We start from the raw sequence: 22,690 nt of genomic DNA, 5'->3' as shown, positions 1-22,690 counted from the left end.
ATCTGAGACCCTCAAAATCCGAGACCCCCCCCAAAATCTGAGATCCCCCCCCAAAATCCGAGACCCCCCAAAACCTGAGACCCCCCCAAAATCTGAGACCCCCAAAATCTGAGACCCCCAAAATCTGAGACCCCCCAAAATCTGAGACCCCCAAAATCTGAGACCCCCCCCCAAAATCTGAGACCCCCCCCAAAATCTGAGACCCCCCAAAGTTCTCCATGGTGGCGGGCTCCGCCTCAGGTCACTGCTGGCTTTTGGGGTGGGGGACCCCAAACCCCCCCCCGGAGTTGGGGCAGGGGGTCCCCAAGACCTTTGGGGGTCCCCAAGACCTTTGGGGGTCCTCAAGATGTTCCTCAGCATCTCGGGGGGTTCATGGTGGTGGGGTGGGACCTTCTGTGGTCCATCCCAGGAATTGAATCACCCCAAAAATGCCCACCATGGATTTGGGGTTGGGTTTGGGGGGAATTTGGGGGATTTTGGGGTGGATTTTTGGGGGATTTAGGGGTGAATTTTGGGTAATTTTGGGGTGAATTTTGGGGTGGCTTTGGGGGCATTTGGGGTGGAATTTAGGGGGGATTTTGGGATGGACTTGGGGTGAATTTGGGGTGGTTTTGGGGTGGTTTTGGGATGGATTTGGGGTAATTTTGGGGTGAATTCTGGGGGCATTTTGGGGTGGCTTTGGGGGCATTTGGGGTGGAATTTAGGGGGGATTTTGGGATGGATTTGGGGTGAATTTGGGGGTGAATTTGGGGTGGATTTTTTGGGGATTTAGGGGTGAATTTGGGGTGAATTTTGGGTAGTTTTGGGGTGAATTCTGGGGGCATTTTGGGGTGGCTTTGGGGGCATTTTGAGGTGGAATTTAGGGGGGATTTGGGATGGATTTAGGGTGGATTTAGGGGGTGGATTTGGGGTGAATTTTGGGGTGGTTTTGGGTGGATTTGAGGTGGATTTTGTGGTGGGGTAAATTTTGGGCTGATTTTGGGGTGGTTTTAGGGTGAATTTGGGCTGATTTGGGGCTGCTCCGGGCTGGGGTTTGGGGCCATGCTGGGCTGATTTTGGGGTGGTTTTGGGGTGAATTTTAGGCTGATTTTGGGGTGTTTTTGGGCTGATTTTGGGGTGGTTTTGGGGTGGATTTTGGGGCTGATTTTGGGGTGAATTTTGAGCTGATTTTGGGATATTTTTGGGGTGAATTTTGGGGTGAATTTGGGCTGATTTGGGCCGCTCCGGGCCGGGTTTCGGGGCCATGCCGGGCTGATTTTGGGGTGAATTTTGGGGTGGTTTTGGGCTGATTTGGGCCGCTCCGGGCCGGGTTTCGGGGCCATGCCGGGCTGATTTTGGGGTGAATTTTAGGCTGCTTTTGGGGTGAATTTTGGGGTGGTTTTGGGCTGATTTGGGCTGCTCCGGGCCGGGTTTCGGGGCCATGCCGGGCTGATTTTGGGGTGAATTTGGGCTGATTTTGGGGTGAATTTTAGGCTGATTTTGGGGTGGTTTTGGGCTGATTTGGGCCGCTCCGGGCCGGGTTTCGGGGCCATGCCGGGCTCGCCGCCGCTTCCCGGCCGCGCGGGGATTTTTGGCCGGATCTCCTCGGGCTCGTGCGGCGCTCGCGCTCCGCCCGGGATCTGCTGCATCACCCGCGCCGGCCTCTTCATCCTCAGCCTCCTCATCCTCCTCACCCTCCTCTGCCTCCTCCCGCCGCCGCCGGAGCCTTCCTCTCCCTCCTTCTCCGTCATCCTCATCCTCCTGCTCCATCCTCATCCTCCTCCTCCATCACCTCCTTCCTCCTCCTCCTCCTCCTCCCCCTCCATCTCCATCCCCCCCCGCCATCTTCATCCCCCTCCCCTCCATCCCCCTCCTCCCTCCTCATCCTCACCCCCTCCCCCCGACCCCTCCGACCCCAAATCCGCCGCTTTTTTGGGAAAAAAAAAGGGGAGGGGGAGGGGGCTCCTGGCGCCCTTTCCGCTTTTTTTTTTATTTTGGAAAAGGGGGGAGGGGGCTCGGCTATTTGGGGATTTTTTGGGTTTATTTTGGGGGGTCCCCTCCGCTATTTTTGGGTTTATTTTGAGGGTCTCCTCCGCTATTTTTGGGAAATTTTTTTGGGGATTATTTTGGGGCTCCCCTCCGCTATTTTTGGGATTTTTTTGGGGGGGCTCCTCTCCCTTTTTGGGGGGAAAATCCGCGCAGTTCCTCTCCCCCTTTCCCCTCCGCTTATTTTGGGGCAAAAAACAGAAAAAGACGCGGGGGGGGGGGGCTCCTCCTGCTTTTTTTGCGCAGGGGGGGCCTGAATTTATTTTTATTTTTTTCGGAAATAGAGGAGGGGGCTCCTCCTGATTTTATTTTTTATTTTTTGAGGGGAAAAAGTGGAGGATTCTCCCGATTTAATTTTTTTTTTTTTTTTTTTTTTTTAGAAAAAGAGTGGGGGGGCTTTTCCCGATTTTTAAATTTTTTTTTTTAAAGAGTGGAATCTCCTCCTGAATTTTTTTTTTAGAGAGAGGGGATTTTTAAAATTTTTTATTTTTAGAAAAAAAATAAAGAAACCCCTCCGGATTTCTTTTTTTTTAGAGGGGTAATTTTTCTCTTTTTTTTTTTCTTTTCTTTTTTTTTTTTTTTTTTCCCCGGGAGGAATTCTTTTTTTTTTTTTAAGGAAAAAAAAAATAGGTTTTTAGTTAAAAATAGGCCACCCCTCCGGATATTTTTTTTTTGGAGGGGGGAATTTTTTGCTGATTTTTTTTTTTTGGAGGGGGGAAATTTTTTGGTAATTTTTTTTTTTTGGAGGGGGGAATTTTTTGTGATTTTTTTTTTTTTTTGAGGGGAATTTTTGGTAATTTTTTTTTTTTTTGGAGGGGGAAATTTTTTGTGATTTTTTTTTTTTTTGGAGGGGGAATTTTTTGGTGATTTTTTTTTTTGAGGGGGAATTTTTTGGTGATTTTTTTTGGGGGGGGTAATTTTTTTTTTTTGTTTTTTTTTGGTGGGGGGGGTTACAGGGGGGCTGCCCCCCCCCCGGCAGAGCCGTGGCGCGGCGGGGGGGCGCTGAGCCGCCCCTCCCCCCGCAGCTGGATGGCTGGATCCGCGACAAGGCGCTGATGGCCGGGGACCCCTCGCGGGACCCCCCCCCCGCGGGACCCCCCCAAGCCCTGGCTGCAGCACCCCGCCTTCCTGGCCGAGCTGGCGCAGAACCGCGAGTGGCTCGAGAGGATCGAGAAGGTTCCGTGGGGGTGGGGGAGGGGGTGGGAATGGGGGTGGGGGGGGGAGGGTGATGCTGGCGCGCCGCCCCTCCCCCCACGCGCGCGCGGTGCTGCAGCCCCCGCCCCGCCCCCCACCCCCCCCCCCCAAATCCGACCCCCGCCCCCAACCCGAATTTTGGCCCCCAAGGGTGTCCCCTCCCCCCCCCCACCCCGTGTCACCCCCCCCCCCGAGGTGTCCCCCGTGTGTCACCCCCCCCCCGTGTGACCCCCCCTGTCCCCGTGTCCCCCCCGTGTGTCACCTCCCCCGTGTCACCCCCCCCCCCGAGGTGTCCCCCGTGTGTCACCCCCCCCCGTGTGACCCCCCCTGTCCCCGTGTCCCCCCCATGTGTCACCCCCCCCGTGTCACCCCCCGTGTCCCCCCCACCCCGTGTGACCCCATGTCCCCCCCCAGCTTGTGCCACCCCCCCCGTGTCACCCCCCTGTCCCCCCTCCCCTGCCCTGTCCCCGTGGTGTCCCCCCCCGTGGCCCCCCCAAAGCCGCCCCAGTGTCCCCCCTGTGTCTCCCCCACCACCCCAGCCCTTGTGATGAGTTTTGGGGTCCCACCTTGACCCCAAACCCCACCCCAGTAAATGAGGAGCTGCCCCAACATCTCCCCACCCCTCATGATGAATTTTGGGGTCCCCCCTTGCCCCCAGACCCCTCCCAGAATGTGAGGAGCAGCTCCATCATCTCCCCAGCCCCTCGTGACGAGTTTTGGGGTCCCCCCTTGAACTCCAAACTCCCCCTTGACCCCAAACCCCTCCCAGGAAGGTGAGGAGCACCCCCAACCTGTCCCCCACCCCTCGTGATGAATTTTGGGATCCCACCTTGACCCCAAACCCCTCCCCAGCTGAGGAGCAGCTCCATCATCTCCCCAGCCCTCACGCTCAGTTTTGGGGTCCCCCCTTGACCCCAGACCCCTCCCAGTAAATAAGGATCTGCTTTAACATCTCCCCACCCCTCATGCTCAGTTTTGGGGTCCCCCCTTGCCCCCAAACCCCTCCCCAGTAAATGAGGAGCTGCCCCAACATCTTCCCACCCCTCATGATGAGTTTTGGGGTCCCCCCTTGACCCCACAACCCCAATGAGAGGAAGAGGAGCTGCCCCAACATCTCCCCACCCCTTGTGATGAGTTTTGGGGTCCCCCCTTGCCCCCAGACCCCTCCCAGGAGGGTGAGGAGCATCCCAAACATCTCCCCAACTCCTCATGTTCAATTTAGGGGTCCCCCCCTTGCCCCCAGACCCCTCCCCAGCTGAGGAGCTGCCCCAACATCTCCCCAGCCCCTCGTGACGAGTTTTGGGGTCCCACCTTGACCCCAAACCCCCCCTTGACCCCACAACCCCAATGAGAGGAAGAGGAGCTGCCCCAACATCTCCCCACCCCTTGTGATGAGTTTTGGGGTCCCCCCTTGCCCCCAGACCCCTCCCAGGAGGGTGAGGAGTATCCCAAACATCTCTGCACTCCTCATGTTCAATTTTGGGGTCCCCCCTTGCCCCCAGACCCCTCCCAGGAGGGTGAGGAGCAGCTCCATCATCTGCCCAGCCCCTCACGCTCAGTTTTGGGGTCCCCCCGCCCCAGGAAGGCGGGGAGCTGCCCCATCATCTCCGCACCCCTCACGCTGAGTTTTGGGGTCCCCCCTTGCCCCCAGACCCCTCCCAGGAGGGTGAGGAGCATCCCAAACATCTCCCCAACTCCTTGTGTTCAATTTTGGGGTCCCCCCTTGCCCCCAAACCCCACCACAGTAAATGAGGAGCAGCTCCATCATCTGCCCAGCCCCTCACGCTGAGTTTTGGGGTCCCCCCGCCCCAGGAGGGCGAGGAGCTGGTGCAGGCCAAGCCGGAGCTGAGCGGCGCGGTGCGGCGGCAGCTGGAGGAGCTGCGGCGATGCTGGCAGGAGCTGGAGAGCACGAGCCAGGCGCGGAGCCGGCGCCTGGCCGAGGCCGCGGCCGCCGAGCGCCTGGCGCGGAGCTACGCCGACATGGAGGCGCGGCTGGGCCGGCTGGAGGAGCAGCTGGAGAGCGTGGGCAGCGGCGGCGACCTGCGCAGCGTCAGCCGCCAGCTCAAGAGGCTGCAGGTGGGGACTGGGGACACCGGGACGGGGACACCGGGACACCAGGATGGGGGACACCGGGATGGGGGACACCGGGACACCGGGGCGGGGACAGCGGGATGGGGGGACACCGGGGATAGGGGACACCGGGATGGGGGACACTGGGATGGGGGACACTGGGGCTGGGGACACCGGGATGGGGGACAGCAGGATGGGGGGACAGCGGGATGAGGGACACTGGGATGGGGGACAGCAGGATGGGGGACACTGGGATGGGGGGCAGCAGGATGGAGGACAGCAGGATGGGGGACACCAGGACACCGAGACGGGGGACAGCAGGATGGGGGACACTGGGACAGGGACACCGGGACGGGGCACAGCGGGATGGGGGACACCGGGACACCGGGACAGGGGACAGCAGGATGGGGGACACCAGGACGGGGGACATTGGGGCTGGGGACAGCAGGATGGGGGACACCGGGATGGGGGACACTGGGACACCAGGACGGGGGACAGCGGGACACCGGGATGGGGGGACAGCAGGAGATGGGGGGACAGCAGGCCCTGAGGGGACACCAGGTGTTGGAGAAACACCAGGAGATGTGGGACACCGGGATGGGGGACAGCAGGATGGGGGACAGCAGGACACCGAGACGGGGGACAGCGGGATGGGGGGCACTGGGATGGGGGACAGCAGGACCGGGGGACACTGGGATGGGGGGGACACCGGGACGGGGGGACAGCAGGAGATGGGGGGTCACAGGTATTGGGGTTACCAGGTGTTGGAGAAACACCAGACCTTGAGGGGTCGCCAGGAGTTGGGGGGACACCGGGATGGGGGGACAGCAGGAGCTGGGGGGACACCGGGATGGGGGGACACCAGACCTTGAGGGGACAGCAGGAGTTGGGGGACACCAGGAGTTGGGGGACACCAGGATGGGAGGACAGCAGGAGTTGAGGGGACAGCAGGTGTTGGAAGGACAGCAGGAGCTGGGGGGACATCAGGCCTTGAGGGGACAGCAGGTGTTGGAAGGACACCAGGATTTGGGGCACACCAGGAGCTGGGGGACACCAGGCCTTGAGGGGACAGCAGGAGCTGGGGGGACACCAGGAGTTGGAAGGACATCAGGAGCTGGGGGATACCAGGAGTTGGGGGACACCAGGAGTTGGGGAGATGGGTCCTGGGGTGATGCTGGGTCTTGAAGGCGCACCAGGGGTTGGGGAATTATGGAGAACTCCAGGCCTAGGACGGCCATCAGATGCTTGGATGGTCACCAGATTGTTGGTGGGACATTGGTGTTGGGTGGCACCAGGTCTTGATGGCCATCAGATGCTTGGATGGTCACCAGATTGTTGGTGGGACACCAGGTCTTGGGGGGCATTGGGTAGCGGGGGGACACCAGGTTGTGAGGGGGACCCAGGAGTTTGGGGGACACCAGGTGTTGGGTGGACTTTGGGTGGTGTTGGGACACCAGGCTGTGGAGGGACAACACCACGTCATGGTGGGGACATCAGCTTATGGAGGGACACCAGGTTATGGTGGACACCAGGTTATGGTGGACACCAGACTGTGGTGGGCACCACGTTATGAAGGGTGACACCAGGTTATGGTGGACACCCCATTATGAGGCCACCACATTATGGGGCCACGACGTTTTTTTGGGGGGAACGCTCCACGTTGGGTGCTGGAGGTCCCATCCGGCCATCACGGCCACCTGCCCGCGCCGTGTCCCCGCAGACGATGGAGTCGCAGGTGGAGGAGTGGTACAAGGAGGTGGGCGAGCTGCAGGCGCAGGCGGCGGCGCTGCCGGCGCAGGCGGCCGGGCGGGACGCGGTGGGCGAGCGGCAGAGCGCGGTGGGGACGCGCATCGTGCGCCTCATCGAGCCCCTCAAGGAGCGCCGGAGGATCCTGCTGGCCTCCAAGGAGGTGCACCAGGTCAGCCATGAGCTGGAGGACGAGGTGGTGAGTATCGGGGTGGGGATGGAGATCAGGGTGGAGGTGGAGAGGGGATGGAGTTGGTGGTGAATGGGGTGAAGGTGGAGATGGAGATGGAGATGGAGATGGAGATGGAGATGGAGATGGAGATGGAGATGGAGAGGGGATGGAGTTTGAGATGAATGGGGTGGAGGTGGAGATGGAAACAGATGGGATAGAGATGATGGAGGTGGGATGAAGATGGATGGGCATGGAGATTGAGATGATGAAGATGAGATGGAGATGGGGGTGAGGATGGAGAAGGAGATGGGATGGAGTTTGAGATTAATGGGGTGGAGATGGAGATGGGATGAAGATGAAGATGGATGTGGATGGAGATGATGGAGATGGAATGGAGATGAGATGGAGATGGAGATGGGGGTGAAGATGAAGAAGGAGATGGGATGGAGTTTGAGATGAATGGGGTGGAGATGGAGATTGGATAGAGATGATGGAGGTGGGATGAAGATGGATGGGCATGGAGGTTGAGATGATGAAGATGAGATGGAGATAGCAGTGAAGATGGAGAAGGAGATGGGATGGAGTTTGAGATTAATGGGGTGGAGATGGAGATGGAAACAGATGGGATAGAAATGATGGAGGTGGGATGAAGATGGATGGGCATGGAGATGGAGATGATGAAGATGAGATGGAGATAGCAGTGAAGATGGAGAAGGAGATGGGATGGAGTTTTAGGTGAATGGGGTAGAGATGGAGATGGGATAGAGATGATGGAGGTGGGATGGAGATGAGATGGAGATGGAGATGGGATGAAGATGAAGAAGGAGATTGGATGGAGATGGGATGGAGTTTGAGATGAATGGGGTGGAGATGGAGATGGGATAGAGACGATGGAGGTGGGATGAAGATGGATGGGCATGGAGGTTGAGATGATGGAGATGAGATAGAGATAGCAGTGAAGATGGAGAAGGAGATGGGATGGAGTTTTAGGTGAATGAGGTGGAGATGGAGATGGGATAAAGATTAAGATGGATGGGGATGGAGATGATGGAATGGAGATGAGATGGAGATGGGGGTGAAGATGAAGAAGGAGATTGGATGGAGATGGGATGGAGTTTTAGGTGAATGGGGTGGAGATGGAGATGGAGATGGGATAGAGATGATGGAGGTGGGATGAAGATGGATGGGCATGGACATATGATGGAGATGGAGATGATGGAGATGAGATGGGGATGGGGGTGAAGATGAAGAAGGAGATTGGATGGAGTTTTAGGTGAATGGGGTGGAGATGGAGATGTGATGGGGATGGAGACAGATGGGGATGGAGATGGGATGGAGAGGAGATGAACATGGGGATGGGACGGAGGTGAACACACAAATGGGGGTGGGGTGGGATGTGGGACAGCGATGACACCGGGCTCCACCCCTGTCCCAGATGTGGGTCCAGGACCGCCTGCCCTTGGCCATGCTGAAGGACCACGGCACCAACCTCCAGACCGTCCAACAGTTCATCAAGAAGAACCAGGTCAGCGCCCGCGCCGCCGCTGGGGCCGGGAGGGGTCACACCCCGCCCTGAGCCCCCCACCCACCTCTGTCCCACCCCACCCCATGGCACCTGCAGAACCTGCGCCGGGAGATCCAGGTGCACCGGCCCCGCGTGGACGAGGTGCTGGAACGCGCCGCCGCCGTGGCCTCCATCAAGAGCCCCGAGGCCGAGGGCGTGCGGTGCCTCCTGGAGCGGCTGGGGACCATGTGGGCGGAGCTGCAGGAGCAGACGGAGCGCCGGCAGCAGGCCCTGGATGCCACCTACCAGCTGGAGCAGTACTACTTCGACGTGGCCGAGGTGGAGTCGTGGCTGGGAGAGCAGGAGCTGCTCCTGATGAACGAGGAGAAGGGGAAGGTGGGCTTCAGAGGGGTGCTTGGGTGAGCTGGGTGGGTTGGGTCGGGTTGCTTGGGTGAGCTGGGTGGGTTGGGTCAACTTGGTTGGTTGGATTGGGTGAATTGGATGGGTTGGGTTGGGTTGGTTGGTTGGGTTGGGTTGAGCTGGGTTGGTTGGGTTGGGTTGGCTGCACTGGTTGCGTTGGGATGGTTGGTTGGGTTGGGTTTAGCTGACTTTGTTGGATTGTGTGGTTGGGTTGGCTGCACTGGTTGGGTTGGGATGGTTGGTTGGGTTGGTTGAGTTGGGTTTAGCTGGCTTTGTTGGATTGGGTTGGTTGCACTGGCTGGGTTGGGTTGGTTGAGTTGGGTTGGTTGGTTGAATTGGGTTCAGCTGGGTTTGTTGGGCTGGGTGGTTTTGTTGGTTGGATTGGGTTGGGGTAGTTTGGTTGGGTTGGTTGGTTGGGTTGGAGTGGTTGCGTTGGGGTGGTTGAGTTGGATTCAGTTGGGTTTGTTGGGTTGGGCGGTTAGGTTGGTTGCACTGGTTGGGTTGGTTTGGTTTGGTTGAGTTGGGCTTAGCTGGGTTTGTTGGGTTGGGCTGGTTGCACTGGTTGGGTTGGTTGGTTGGGTTGGGTTAGTTGGTTGGATTGGGTTTAGCTGGCTTTGTTGGGTTGGCTGCACTGGTTGGGTTGGGTTTGGCTGGGTTAGTTGGACTGGGCAGTTGGGTTGGTTGCACTGGTTGGGTTGGGTTGCACTTGTTGGGTTGGATTGGATTGGATAGGGTTGGGTTGGTTGCACTGGTTGTGTTGGTTGCACTGGTTTGTTGGGTTGGTTGCACTGGTTGGGTTGGGTTGGTTGAGTTGGGTTGGTTTCACTGGTTGGATTGGGCAGTTGGGTTGGGTTGGGTTGGATTGGATTGGGTTGGTTGGTTGGTTGGGTTGGGTTGGTTTCACTGGTTGGATTGGATTGGATTGGGTTGGGTTGGGTTGGGTTGGTTTCACTGGTTGGGTTGGATTGGGTTGGGTTGGTTGGATTGGGTTGGTTGCATTGGTTGGGTTGGGTTGGGTTGGGTTGGATTGGATTGGATTGGGTTGGGTTTGTTGGGTTGGTTGGTTGCATTGGTTGCATTGGATTGGATTGGATTGGGTTGGATTGGGTTGGGTTGGGTTGGGTTTGTTGGGTTGGTTGGTTGGTTGTATTGGTTGCATTGGTTGTGTTGGTTGCATTGGTTGGGTTGGGTTGCATTGGGTTGGGTTGGGTTGGATTGGATTGGATTGGGTTGGTTGGGTTGGGTTCAGTTGCGTTGCTTGACTTGGTTGGCTGCACCGCTTGAGTCGGGTTGCCGACCCTCAAGACGCCCCCACCCCACCCCAGGATGAGCAGAGCACCCTCCAACTCCTCAAGAAGCACCTCCTCACCGAGCAAACCATCGAGAACTACGAGGAGACCATCGCCCAGCTCTCCCGCCAGTGCCGCGCCCTCCTGGAGCTCGGCCACCCCCAGAGGTCCGCCCACCCCCCGCCCGCCCCCGGCCCATCGGGCGCCGCCGCGGCGCCGCCGGGGCTGACGGGCGCCGTGTCCTTGCCCAGCGAACAGGTGAGCCGGCGGCAGTCGCAGGTTGACCGGCTGTACGTGTCTCTGAAGGACCTGGTGGAGGAGCGCAAGGTCAAGCTGGAGCAGCAGTACTGGCTCTACCAGCTCAACCGCGAGGTGGACGAGCTGGAGCACTGGATCGCCGAGAAGGAGGTGGTGGCCGGCTCGCCCGAGCTGGGGCAGGACTTCGAGCACGTCACGGTGAGGACGCAAGGGTGGGCGTGGTCAGGGGTGGGGTGGCTTTGGTGCCGTGGTTGAGGGGGATGGAGAAGTTGGTGAGGGATGTGGGGGAGATTCTGACTCGTGGTGTTCTCGTGAGGGTCTTGGGGACGTTTCCTGAGCTCGGACAGGAGTCCTGGCACCATCCTGGAGGTCCTGGCACCATCCTGGAGGTCCTGGCACCATCCTGGTCCTGGCCACACTCTCTGTCCCCTGGGTGGGGGTTCTGGCACCATCCTGGTGGTCCTGGGCATCATCTCCGTCCCCTGGCTGGAGGTCCTGCCATCATCTCTGCCCCATTTTAGGGGTCCTGGCACCTTCCTGGTGGTCCTGGCACCATCCTGGTGGTCCTGGCACCTTCCTGGTGGTCCTGGCCGTCCCCTCCATCCCCTGGCTGGTGGTCCTACCACCACCCCTGCCCCATCCTGGTGGTCCTGGGCTTCACCTCTGTCCCCTGGGTGGGGGTCCTGGCACCATCCTGGTGGTCCTGGCACCATCCTGGTGGTCCTGGCACCTTCCTGGTGGTGCCATCCTGCCCTGGTGGTCCTGGCCACCCCCTCCATCCCCCGGCTGGGGGTCCTGCCACCATCCCCACCCCACCCTGGTGGTCCCAAGCCCTGCCCAGCCCTGACCCCTCCCCACACCCGCCCCGGGCCCCGGCAGCTGCTGCAGGAGAAGTTCCTGGAGTTCGCCAGCGAGACGGGCAGCGTGGGCCAGGAGCGCATCGCCGCCGTCAACCAGATGGTGGACGAGCTCATCGACTACGGCCACACCGACGCCGCCACCATCGCCGAGTGGAAGGACGGCGTCAACGAGGCCTGGGCCGACCTCCTGGAGCTGATGGAGACCCGCGCCCAGATGTTGGCGGCGTCCCACGAGCTGCACAAGTTCTTCAACGACTGCAAGGAGGTCCTGGGGCAGATCGAGGAGAAGCGGCAGCGGCTGCCCGAGCTGGCGGCGCGCGAGGGCAGGACCTCGGCGGGCGCCCTGCAGAGGGCCCTGGGCGCCTTCGAGCACGACGTGGAGGTGCTGGTGACGCAGGTGCGGCAGCTGCAGGAGGGCGCGGCGCAGCTGCGGACGCTCTACGCCGGGGACAACGCCGAGGCCATCGCGGGCCGCGAGCAGGAGGTGCTGCGGGCCTGGAAGGAGCTGCTGGCGGCGTGCGAGGAATGCCGGCTGCACGTGGCCAGCGTGGCCGACAAGATCCGCTTCGTGGGCACCGTCAGGGACCTGCTGGCCTGGATGGACGGCGTGCTCCACCAGATGGGCGCCGGGGAGAAGCCCAGGTAGGGTGCTGGGCAAGGGTCAGGTGCTGGGCCACCACAAGGTTCCGTGTCTTGGTCAGCCTGAGGGTCTGTGTCCTGTTCCACCATGGAACCAAGGAACACGTCCTGGTCCATCTGAGGATCTGGGTCCTGTTCCTGAACCAAGGACCACGTCCTGGTCCATCTGAGGGCCCATGTCCTGTTCCACCATGGAACCAAGGAACACGTCCTGGTCCATCTGAGAATCTGGGTCCTGTTCCACCATGGAACCAAGGAACACGTCCTGGTCCATCTGAGGATCTGGGTCCTGTTCCACCATGGAACAAGGATCATGTCCTGGTCCATCTGAGGGTCCATGTCCTGTTCCACCATGGAACCAAGGAACACGTCCTGGTCCATCTGAGAATCTGGGTCCTGTTCCCGAACCAAGGAACACCTCCTGGTCCATCCCAAGATCCCATGTCCTGGTCCATCTGAGGGTCCATGTCCTGTTCCACCATGGAACCAAAGAACACCTCCTGGTCCATCTGAGAATCTGGGTCCTGTTCCTGAACCAAGGAACATGTCCTGGTCCATCCCAAGATCCCATGTCCTGGTCCATCTGAGGGTCCATGTCCTGGTTCACCTTGGAACCAAGGAACACCTTCTGGTCCATCTGAGGATCAATGTCCTGTTTCACCATGTCCTGGTCCACCTGAGGATCTGGGTCCTGTTCCACCATGGAACCAAGGATCACGTCCTGGTCCATCTGAGGGTCCATGTCCTGTTCCATCATGGACCCCAAGGATCACGTCCTGGTCCATCCCAAGGTCCTATGTCCTGGTCCATCTGAAGATCTGGGTCCTGTTCCACCATGGAACTAAGGACCATGTCCTGGTCCATCTGAGGGTCCATGTCCTGTTCCATCATGGAACCAAGGACCACATCCTGATCTATCTGAGGGTCCATGTCCTGTTCCACCATGGACCTGAGGACCACGTCCTGGTCCATCTGAGGATCAATGTCCTGTTCCACCATGGGCCCAAGGACCACGTCCTGGCCCACCATGGGCCCAAGGACCACGTCCTGGCCCAGGGACCAAATCCTGCTCCATCAGGAGGACCCCAGACCCTTCCCCATGCCAATGTCCCCTCCCAGCCACCAAGGACCCCCCTCCATCCCCACCCTTGTCCCTCCCCTGCCCCAGGGACGTGTCCTCGGTGGAGCTGCTGATGAACGACCACCAAAGCCTCAAGACCGAGATGGAGGCCCGGGCCAAGAACGTGGCCACCTGCCTGGAGCTGGGCAAGACCCTCATCCTCAGCAAGAGCCCGGCGGCCGACGAGGTGCCCGGGGGGGTGGGCAATGTGGGGAGGGGGCGCGGTGGAACTCCTGGGGTGTCCCGACCCATGTCCCACCTCCCTGCAGATCAAATCCCACATGGAGAAGCTCCTGGCTAAGAAGAAGGAGATGACGGAGAAGTGGGACAAGCACTGGGAGTGGCTGCAGCAGAGTGAGTGCCACCCCAGGGGACAGCACGAGGTCATCGGGTGCTGGGGGGACGTCAGATGTTGGGGGACATTGGGTGTTGGGGGGACATCAGAAGGTTTCTGGGGGATGTTGAGTCTTGGAGGGACACCAGGTCTTGGGGTGGGCATTGGGTCATGGAGGACACCGGTTTATGGGGGTCACCAGGTTTTGGGTGGGCATCAGATGTTGGGTGGACATTGGGGACAGCAGGTCTTGCGGTGGACATTGGGTGGTGGGAGTCAATTTATGGGAGTCACCAGGTTATGGGGGACACCAGGTTATGGGGGACACCAAACTACAGAGAACGCCAAATTATGGGGAATACCAAGTTACGAGGAACACGAAATTATGGGGATCACCAAGTTATGAGGAACACGAAATTACGGGGATCACCAAATTACAGGGAACACCAAATTATGGGGAATACCAAATTATGAGGAACACAACATTATGGGGATCACCAAATTATGAGGAACATGAAATTACGGGGATCACCAAATTACAGGGAACACCAGATTATGAGGAACACAACATTATGGAGATCACCAAATTTTGAGGAATATGAAATTACGGGGATCACCAAATTATGAGGAACACCAAATTATGGGGAATACCAAATTATGAGGAACATGAAATTACGGGGATCACCAAATTACAGGGAACACCAAATTATGGGGATCACCAAATTATGAGGAACATGACATTATGGAGATCACCAAATTATGAGGAATATGAAATTACAGGGATTACCAAGTTATGAGGAACATGAAATTACGGGGATCACCACATTACAGGGAACACCAAATTATGAGGAACACGAAATTACGGGGATCACCAAATTATGAGGAACACCAAATTAAGGGAGACACCACACTATGGGTGACACCAAATTATGAGGGCCACCAGATCATGGGTGACCCCAGGCTCGGAGGTGACCCCAGCCCCGCGGCGACCCCGCGGCGGTGACGGGCGGCCCCGGCTGTGCCGGCAGTGCGCGAGGTGCACCAGTTCGCGCAGGAGGCCGTGGTGGCCGACGCGTGGCTGACGGCCCAGGAGCCGCTGCTGAAGAGCCAGGAGCTGGGCAGCAGCGTGGACGAGGTGGAGCAGCTGATCCGGCGGCACGAGGCCTTCCGGAAGGCGGCGGCCGCCTGGGAGGAGAGGTTCAGCTCCCTGCGGCGCCTCACCACGGTACGGCCGCCGCGGCGCCGGGGACGTCCCCGGGGCTGGGCCCTGCTCGGGGTGGGGGCAGCTGTGGGCTCAGCAGAACCATCTCCTCATCTGATCTTCATCCTCTTCCCATCTCTGCTGCTGTTTGCATCGCTGGCTTTGTCCTCTTCATCTCCATCTTCATCCCTGTCCCCATCTCATCTCCATCATCTCCGTTGACATAATTTATTTCTCCATCACTATCTCCATCTCATCTCCATCTCCATCATCTCCATCCCCATCTCCACTTCATTCCAATCTCCATCTCCATTTCCACCTCATCTCCATTTCCATCATTTCCATCTCCACTCCATCTCCACCCCATCTGTCATCTCAATTGCCATCTCCATCTCATCTCAATATCCATCTCATCCCCATCCTCATCTCCATCTTCATAACCTCCATCTCATCTCAATATCCATCTCATCCCCATCCTCATCTCCATCATCTCTATATCCATCCTATCTCCATCCCATCTACATCTCCCTCACATCTCCATCTCCATCATCTCCATCTCACCCCCATCCTCATCTCCATCTCATCTCCGTCTTCATAACCTCTATCTCCATTTCACCCCCTCCTCATCTCCGTCTCCATCTCCATCTCCATCTGCATGTCCATCCCATCTCCATTTCCATAATTTCCATCTCCATCATCTCCACTCCATCTCCATCCCCTCTGTCATCTCAATTGCTGTCTCCATCTCCATCTCATCCCATTCTCCATAATCTCCATCTCCATCCCATCTCCACCTCCATCTCCATCTTATCCCCATCTCCACCTCCATCCCATCTCCATCCCACCTCCACCTCCATCTCATCTCCATCTCCATCCCATCTCCATCTCCATCATCTCCATCTCCATCTCCATCATCTCCATCTCCATCTCCATCTCCATCTCCATCCCACCTCCATCCCATCCCACCTCCATCCCATCTCCATCATCTCCACCCCGCCACGCAGATCGAGAAGCTCAAGGCTGAGCAGAACAAGCAGCCGCCGACACCGCTCCTGACCCGAAAATTTCTGGGGGAGCCACCGGGCGGTGCCGACCCGCGCCGGCCGGAGCCGCGCGTGGCCTACGTCCGGCACGAGCTGCGGCCGGAGCGCCTCCAGCCCAAGCTCGACCGCGTCCAGCCGCCGGCCGCCGACGGAGCGCCCGCCGAGCCGCCCCCGGCCGCTGTCACCGCGGCCGCCACCGCGGCCACCACCGCCGAGCCCCCGGCAGCCGCCAAGGCCGAGGAGCCCGGCGAGGTCCGGCCGGGGCTGCCGGAGCGGCGCCGGGAGCGCCGGGAGCGCCGGCTGGAGCGGCAGGAGTCCAGCGAGCCGGAGCCGCCGCGGCACGACGGGAAGGGTGGCGGGTGAGCGAGGGGACGCCGCGGGGACGCCGCGGGGACACCGGGGAGGGGACGGGGCTGGGGTGATGCCACCGTCGTCTCCAAATATCCTCCAGCAGCAAAGCCACCCTGGCCGACATCGTGGAGCAGCTGCAGGAGAAGGAGGCGGGTGGCCCCGTGCCGGCTTCGGTGAGTCCTTGGTGGCACCTTGGTGACCCTTTGGTGGCTCCAAGGATTCCTCTTTGTGTCCCTTTGGATTCCCTTTGGTGTTCCCTCCGTGTGCCCCTGGAGATCCCTCATTGTCCCCTCCATGTCTCCTTGGATGTCCCCTCAGTGTCCCCTCCATGTCCCCCTAGCTGTCCCCTCAATGTTCCCTCCATGTCCACTGGAGATCTCCCAGTGTCCCCTCAGTGTCCCCTCAATGTCCCCTGGAGATCTCTCAATGTCCCCTCAATGTCCCCTGGAGATCCCTGAGTGTCCCCCCATTGTCCACTCACTGTCCCCTCAGTGTCCCACTGGACATCCCTCAGTGTCCCCTCATTGTCCCCCCCATTGTCCCCTCAATGTCCCCTGGAGATCTCTGAATGTCCCCTCAATGTCCCCTCAATGTCCCCTGGAGGTCCCTGAGTGTCCCCTCAATGTCCCCTGAAGATCTGTGAGTGTCCCCCCATTGTCCTCTCAGTGTCCCCTCCATGTCCTACTGGAGATCTCCTCAGAGATCCGTGAGTGTCCCCTCAGTGTCCCCTCAATGTCCCCCTGGAGATCCCTGAGTATCCCCTCATTGTCCCCTCAATGTCCCCTGGAGGTCCCTGAGTGTCCCCTCATTGTCCCCCTCATTGTCCCCTCATTGTCCCCTCACTGTCCCCTGGAGATCCCCGAGTGTCCCCTCACTGTCCCCTGCTGTCCCCTGGAGATCTCTGAATGTCCCCTCACTGTCCCCTGGAGATCCCCGAGTGTCCCCTCACTGTCCCCTCACTGTCCCCTGGAGATCCCCGAGTGTCCCCTCATTGTCCCCTCACTGTCCCCTGGAGATCCCCGAGTGTCCCCTCATTGTCCCCTCACTGTCCCCTGGAGATCCCCGAGTGTCCCCTCATTGTCCCCTCACTGTCCCCTGGAGATCCCCGAGTGTCCCCTCAGTGTCCCCTGCTGTCCCCAGCCCCGTGACCGTGACTCGCCCGCCCGTCTCCCCGCGGGCCCCGAGGCCCTGCCGGAGAGGACCCCTCGGCCGGACCGTCCGCGTGCGCGGGACCGGCCGAAGCCGCGGCGCCGGCCGCGCCCCAAGGACTCGGCGCAGGGCCCGGGGGAGCCGCGGCGCTCGCGGTCGGCGCCGGCGCAGGGCAGCGCGCCCCCGCCGCCGCCGCCGCCCGCACACACGGTGACGCACGAGGGGTTCCTGCTGCGCAAGCACGAGCTCGACGGCGCCGGCAAGAAGGCGTCCAACAGGTCTGGGGGGTCCATGGTGATGGGGGTTCTCCAAGGGGTGGGGTTCATTGAGACTTGGGGGTTCTCCAAGGGGTGGGGTTCATTGAGACTTGGGGGTTCTCCAAGGGTTGGAGTTCATCAAGAGCTGGGGGTTCTCCAAGGGTTGGGGTTCTCCAAGGGGTGGGATTCATCAGTGGTCCACCAGAATTTGGGGGTTCAGCAAGGGTTGGGGGTCTCCAAGAATTGGGGGTTCTCCAAGGGGTGGGGTTCATCAGGAGCTGGGGGTTCTCTGAGGGGTGGCATTCTCCAAGGGATGGGGTTCATCAGTGGAAGGGGTTCATCAAAAGCTGAGGGTTGTCCAAGGGTTGAGGTTCATCAATGGAAGAGGTTAATCAAGACTTGGGGGTTCTCCAAGGGGTGGGTTTCATCAGGAGCTGGGGGTTCTCCAAGGGTTGGGGTTCTCCAAGGGTTGGGGTTCATCAATGGTCCACCAGAATTTGGGGGTTCAGCAAGGGTTGAGGTTCTCCAAGAATTGGGGGTTCTCCAAGGGTTGGGGTTCATCAAGACTTGGGGTTTCTCCAAATGTTTGGGGTTCATCAATGGAAGGGGTTCATCAGGACTTGGGGGTTCTCTAAGGGGTGGGGTTCATCAATGGTCCACCAGAATTTGGGGGTTCAGCAAGAGTTGGGGTTCATCAAGACTTGGGGGTTCTCCAAGGGTTGAAGTTCATCAGTGGAAGGGGTTCATCAAAAGTTGAGGGTTGTCCAAGGGTTGGGGTTCATCAGTGGAAGTGGTTAATCAAGACTTGGGGGTTCTCCAAGGGTTGGGGTTCTCCAAGGGGTGGGATTCATCAGTGGTCCACCAGAATTTGGGGGTTCAGCAAGGGTTGGGGGTCTCCAAGAATTGGGGGTTCTCCAAGGGTTGGAGTTCATCAGTGGAAGGGGTTCATCAAAAGCTGAGGGTTGTCCAAGGGTTGAGGTTCATCGATGGAAGAGGTTAATCAAGACTTGGGGGTTCAGCAAGGGGTGGGTTTCATCAGGAGCTGGGGGTTCTCCAAGGGTTGGGGTTCTCCAAGGGTTGGGGTTCATCAATGGTCCACCAGAATTTGGGGGTTCAGCAAGGGTTGAGGTTCTCCAAGAATTGGGGGTTCTCCAAGACTTCATCAAGACTTGGGGTTTCTCCAAATGTTTGGGGTTCATCAATGGAAGGGGTTCATCAAGAGTTGAGGGTTGTCCAAGGGTTGAGGCTCATCAATGGAAGGGGTTCATCAAAAGTTGAAGGTTCTCCACAGGTTGAGGTTCATCAATGGTCCACCAGAATTTGGGGGTTCTCCAAATGTTGGGGTTCATCAATGGAAGGGCTTCATCAATAGTCCACCAGAATTTGGAGGTTCAGGAAGGGTTGGGGTTCACCAAGAATTGGGGGTTCTCCAAGGGTTGGGGTTCACCAAGGGTTGGGGTTCATCAGTGGAAGGGGTTCTTCATCAGGATTTGGGGCGTCTCCAAGGGCTGGGGTTCTCCAAGGCTTGGGGTTCTCCAAGGGCTGGGGTTCTCCAAGGGTTGGGAGTTCTCCAAATGTTGGGGTTCATCAGTGGAAGGGGTTCTTCATCAGGATTTGGGGCTTCTCCAAGGGTTGGGGTTCCCCAAGGTTTGGATCTTCACCGAGGGCTGGGGGGACATCGGTGGAGGGAGTTCTGCAAGGGTTGGGTTGGGTTCATCCATGAAGAGGGTTCCCCAAGCGTTGAGGGTTCACCAAGGACTGGGGTCCATCAATGGAGAAGATCCACAGAATTTGGGGGTTCACCAAGACTTGAAATTCCCCAAAATTTGGGGATTCACCACCGGTTGGAGGATCCATCAATGAAGGGGTCCACCAAGGGTTGGGGGTCCATCAGTGATGGTGTTCACCACGGGCTGGGGGTTCTCCAAGGATCTGGCGTCCATCTCTGGAGAGGACCCACCAGAATTTGGGGTTCCACCACGAGTTGGGTGGAGATTGACCAAAATTTGGGAACTCACCAAAGATAAGAACGTTCATCAACCAATCCACCAACATTCGGGGGTCCACCAAAACTCGGTTTTCCCCAAAACCTGGTGGTCACCGCGAGCAGGTCCTGGGTGAACCTCTACTGCGTGCTGGCCAAGGGCGACCTGGGCTTCTACAAGGACGCCAAGGGCCCCGCGGCCGGGGCCACGCACGGCGGGGAGCCCCTGCTCAGCCTGCACCGCGCCGCCAGCGAGGTGGCCAGCGACTACAAGAAGAAGAAGAACGTCTTCAAGCTCAAGTAAGTTCTGGGGCCGCTCGATTTTGGGGTCTCTGATGTCTCTTTTAGGGTTTCTGGTGGCACTTTTGGGGTCTCTGATGGCATTTTTGGGGTCTCATGTTGATTTGGGTGGGTCTGATGTCACTTTTGGGGTCTCTGATGCCACTTTTGGGGTCTCTGATGGCATTTTTGGGGTCTCATGTTGCTTTGGGTGGGTCTGATGTGACTTTTGGGGTCTCTGATGGCATTTTTGGGGTCTCATGTTGCTTTGGGTGGGTCTGATGTTTGGGGTCTCTGATGGCATTTTTGGGGTCTCTGATGCCACTTTTGGGGTCTCTGATGGCATTTTTGGGGTCTCATGTTGCTTTGGGTGGCCCTGATGGCACTTTTGGGGTTTCTGACACCACTTTTGGAGTCTCCTGTTGACTTTGGTGGCTCTGACACCCCAAAGTCCACGGTGACAATGTCCTGCTCTTGCAGGACCGGCGATGGGAGCGAGTTCCTGCTGCAGGCCAAGGATGAGGTGCGGCTCTGGGGGAGTCTTGTAAAGTTTTGGGGGGTCTGACGGGGGCTTTGGGGGGTCTCATGGTGGTTTTGTGGGTTCTTTGTAGGGTTTAGGGTGTCTGGTGGAGGTTTTGGAGTGTCTGATGGCGATTTTGGGGTGCCTGATGGTGGTTTTGGGTTGTCTCGTGGTGGTTTTGGGGTATCAGATGGTGGGGTTGGGGGATCTTGTGCTGTTTTTGGGGTGCCTGATGGTGGTTTTGGGGGGTCTCATGGTGATTTGGGTGGTTCTGATCTCATGTTGATTTTGATGGGTCCCTAACCCCATTTTTGGTGTCCCTAACCCCATTTTGGTGTCCCTACCCCATTTTCTGTGTCCCTAACCCCATTTTCTGTGTCCCTAAACCCATTTTTGGGGTCCCTGACCCCATTTCTGTGTCCCTAACCCCATTTCTGTGGTTCCTAACCCCATTTTGGTGTCCCTGACCCCATTTTCATTGTCCCTAAGCCTGTTCTTCATGTCTTTAACCCCATTTTCTGTGTCCCTAACCCCATTTCTGTGGTTCCTAACCCCATTTTTTATTGTCCCTAACCCCATTTTTATATCCCCAACCCCATTTTCTGTGTCCCTAACCCCATTTTTTGTGCCCCTACCCCCATTTTTTGTGTCCCTAACCCCATTTTCATTGTCCCTAAGCCTGTTCTTCATGTCTTTAACCCCATTTTCTGTGTCCCTAACCCCATTTTCTGTGGTTCCTACCCCCATTTTTTGTGTCCCTAACACCATTTTTGGTGTAGCTAACCCCATTTTCATTGTCCCTAAGCCTGTTCTTCATGTCTTTAACCCCATTTTCTGTGTCCCTAACCCCATTTTCTGTGGTTCCTACCCCCATTTTTTGTGTCCCTAACACCATTTTTGGTGTAGCTAACCCCATTTTCATTGTCCCTAAGCCTGTTCTTCATGTCTTTAACCCCATTTTCTGTGTCCCTAACCCCATTTTCTGTGGTTCCTACCCCCATTTTTTGTGTCCCTAACACCATTTTTGGTGTCCCTAACCCCATTTTTTGTGTCCCTAACCCCATTTTGGTGTAGATAACCCCATTTACGATGTCCCTGACCCATTTTTTGTGTCCCTAACCCCATTTTTGGTGTCCCCAACCCCATTTTTGTGTCCCTAACCCCATTTTTTCTGTCCCTAACCCCATTTTGGTGTAGATAACCCCATTTACCATGTCCCTGACCCATTTTTTGTGTCCCTAACCCCATTTTTGGTGTCCCCAACCCCATTTTTGTGTCCCTAACCCCATTTTTTCTGTCCCTAACCCCATTTTGGTGTAGACAACCCCATTTACGATGTCCCTGACCCTGTTTTTGGAGCCCCTAACCCCATTTTTTGTGTCACTAACACCATTTTTTTGTGTTCCTAACCCCATTTTGGTGTAGCTAACCCCATTTTGGTGTAGCTAACCCCATTTTTGTGTCCCTGACCCTGTTTTTGGGGCCCCTAACCCCATTTTTGGTGTCCCTAAGACCATTTTTGGTGTAGATAACCCCATTTACCATGTCCTTGACCCTGGTTTTGGGGCCCCTAACCCCATTTTTGGTGTCCCCAACCCCATTTTTGTGTCGCTGACCCTGGTTTTGGGGCCCCTAACCCCCTTTTTGGGGTGTCTGGCCCCGTTTCTGCCCTCCAGGAGGACATGCAGGGCTGGCTGCGGGCGCTGGCCGCCAGCGCTCAGGAACACGCCGAGCTGGCCCGGTGGCAACAAGGCCTCCTGACCACCTCCTCCACCGACGAGGGGCTCCCCCGGCGCGACCCCGACCGGCCCCGGCGGAAGTGACCCCCCCCGAACCCCCACTTTGGGGTCCCGGTGCCCCAAAAAACCCAAATTTTGGGGTCCTGCCCCCCCCAAAAAACCTGAGTTTTGGGGTCCCACCCTCTCCACGAGTCCTGGGTTCGGGGTCCCGAGCCCCGATTTTGGGGTTCAGGCCGCCCCAAACTCTAATTTGGGGGTCCCAGCCCCACCCTGAACCTTGGTTTTGGGTCCTGGCCCACCCCAAAACTTCAATTTTGGGGTCCTGGTCCCCCCAGAATGTGAGTTTGGAGTCCTGGCCTGCACAAAACCTCAATTTTGGGGTCCTGGTTCCCCCAAAACTCAAATTTTGGGGTCTCGGCCCCCCTTTTCCCCCAGCACAAGCCATAGAAAGCCGGGGGGGCCCCAGCGCCGCCGTTGTACAAATGTAATAAAGCACCTGCTGCACCCCAAAAGTGGCCTGGGGGAAACTGGGGAGT

The 22,690-nt window shown here is 58.1% G+C and overlaps 1 protein-coding gene and 1 long non-coding RNA gene across 2 annotated transcripts in view; both read left to right on the top strand.

Annotated features, from left to right (window-relative positions):
- Nucleotides 1-22,666, top strand: part of SPTBN4 (spectrin beta, non-erythrocytic 4) — a 55,197-nt gene extending 32,531 nt beyond the window's left edge. Inside the window, 18 exon segments of the mRNA XM_064402167.1 lie at nucleotides 3,051-3,107; nucleotides 3,109-3,201; nucleotides 5,032-5,295; nucleotides 7,010-7,234; nucleotides 8,643-8,732; nucleotides 8,829-9,107; nucleotides 10,457-10,587; nucleotides 10,672-10,876; nucleotides 11,558-12,180; nucleotides 13,346-13,484; nucleotides 13,567-13,651; nucleotides 14,660-14,856; nucleotides 15,837-16,234; nucleotides 16,327-16,399; nucleotides 17,367-17,653; nucleotides 19,743-19,916; nucleotides 20,376-20,418; nucleotides 22,092-22,666. Coding sequence (XP_064258237.1) covers nucleotides 3,051-3,107; nucleotides 3,109-3,201; nucleotides 5,032-5,295; nucleotides 7,010-7,234; nucleotides 8,643-8,732; nucleotides 8,829-9,107; nucleotides 10,457-10,587; nucleotides 10,672-10,876; nucleotides 11,558-12,180; nucleotides 13,346-13,484; nucleotides 13,567-13,651; nucleotides 14,660-14,856; nucleotides 15,837-16,234; nucleotides 16,327-16,399; nucleotides 17,367-17,653; nucleotides 19,743-19,916; nucleotides 20,376-20,418; nucleotides 22,092-22,238 — 3,510 coding nt within the window. The 3' untranslated portion in view covers nucleotides 22,239-22,666.
- LOC135288793 (uncharacterized) lies at nucleotides 17,680-19,181 on the top strand. Its single transcript, XR_010351723.1, has 2 exons — nucleotides 17,680-18,072; nucleotides 18,153-19,181. It is a non-coding gene; the product is annotated as an uncharacterized LOC135288793 (long non-coding RNA).
- Nucleotides 22,667-22,690: the final 24 nt, after the last annotated feature.

This window comes from Passer domesticus, chromosome 35 (assembly GCF_036417665.1).
Source record: "Passer domesticus isolate bPasDom1 chromosome 35, bPasDom1.hap1, whole genome shotgun sequence".
Lineage (NCBI taxonomy): Eukaryota > Metazoa > Chordata > Aves > Passeriformes > Passeridae > Passer > Passer domesticus.
The sequence above is the reverse complement of the archived record's forward strand: the minus strand, read 5'-3'. Positions and strand labels throughout refer to the sequence as shown.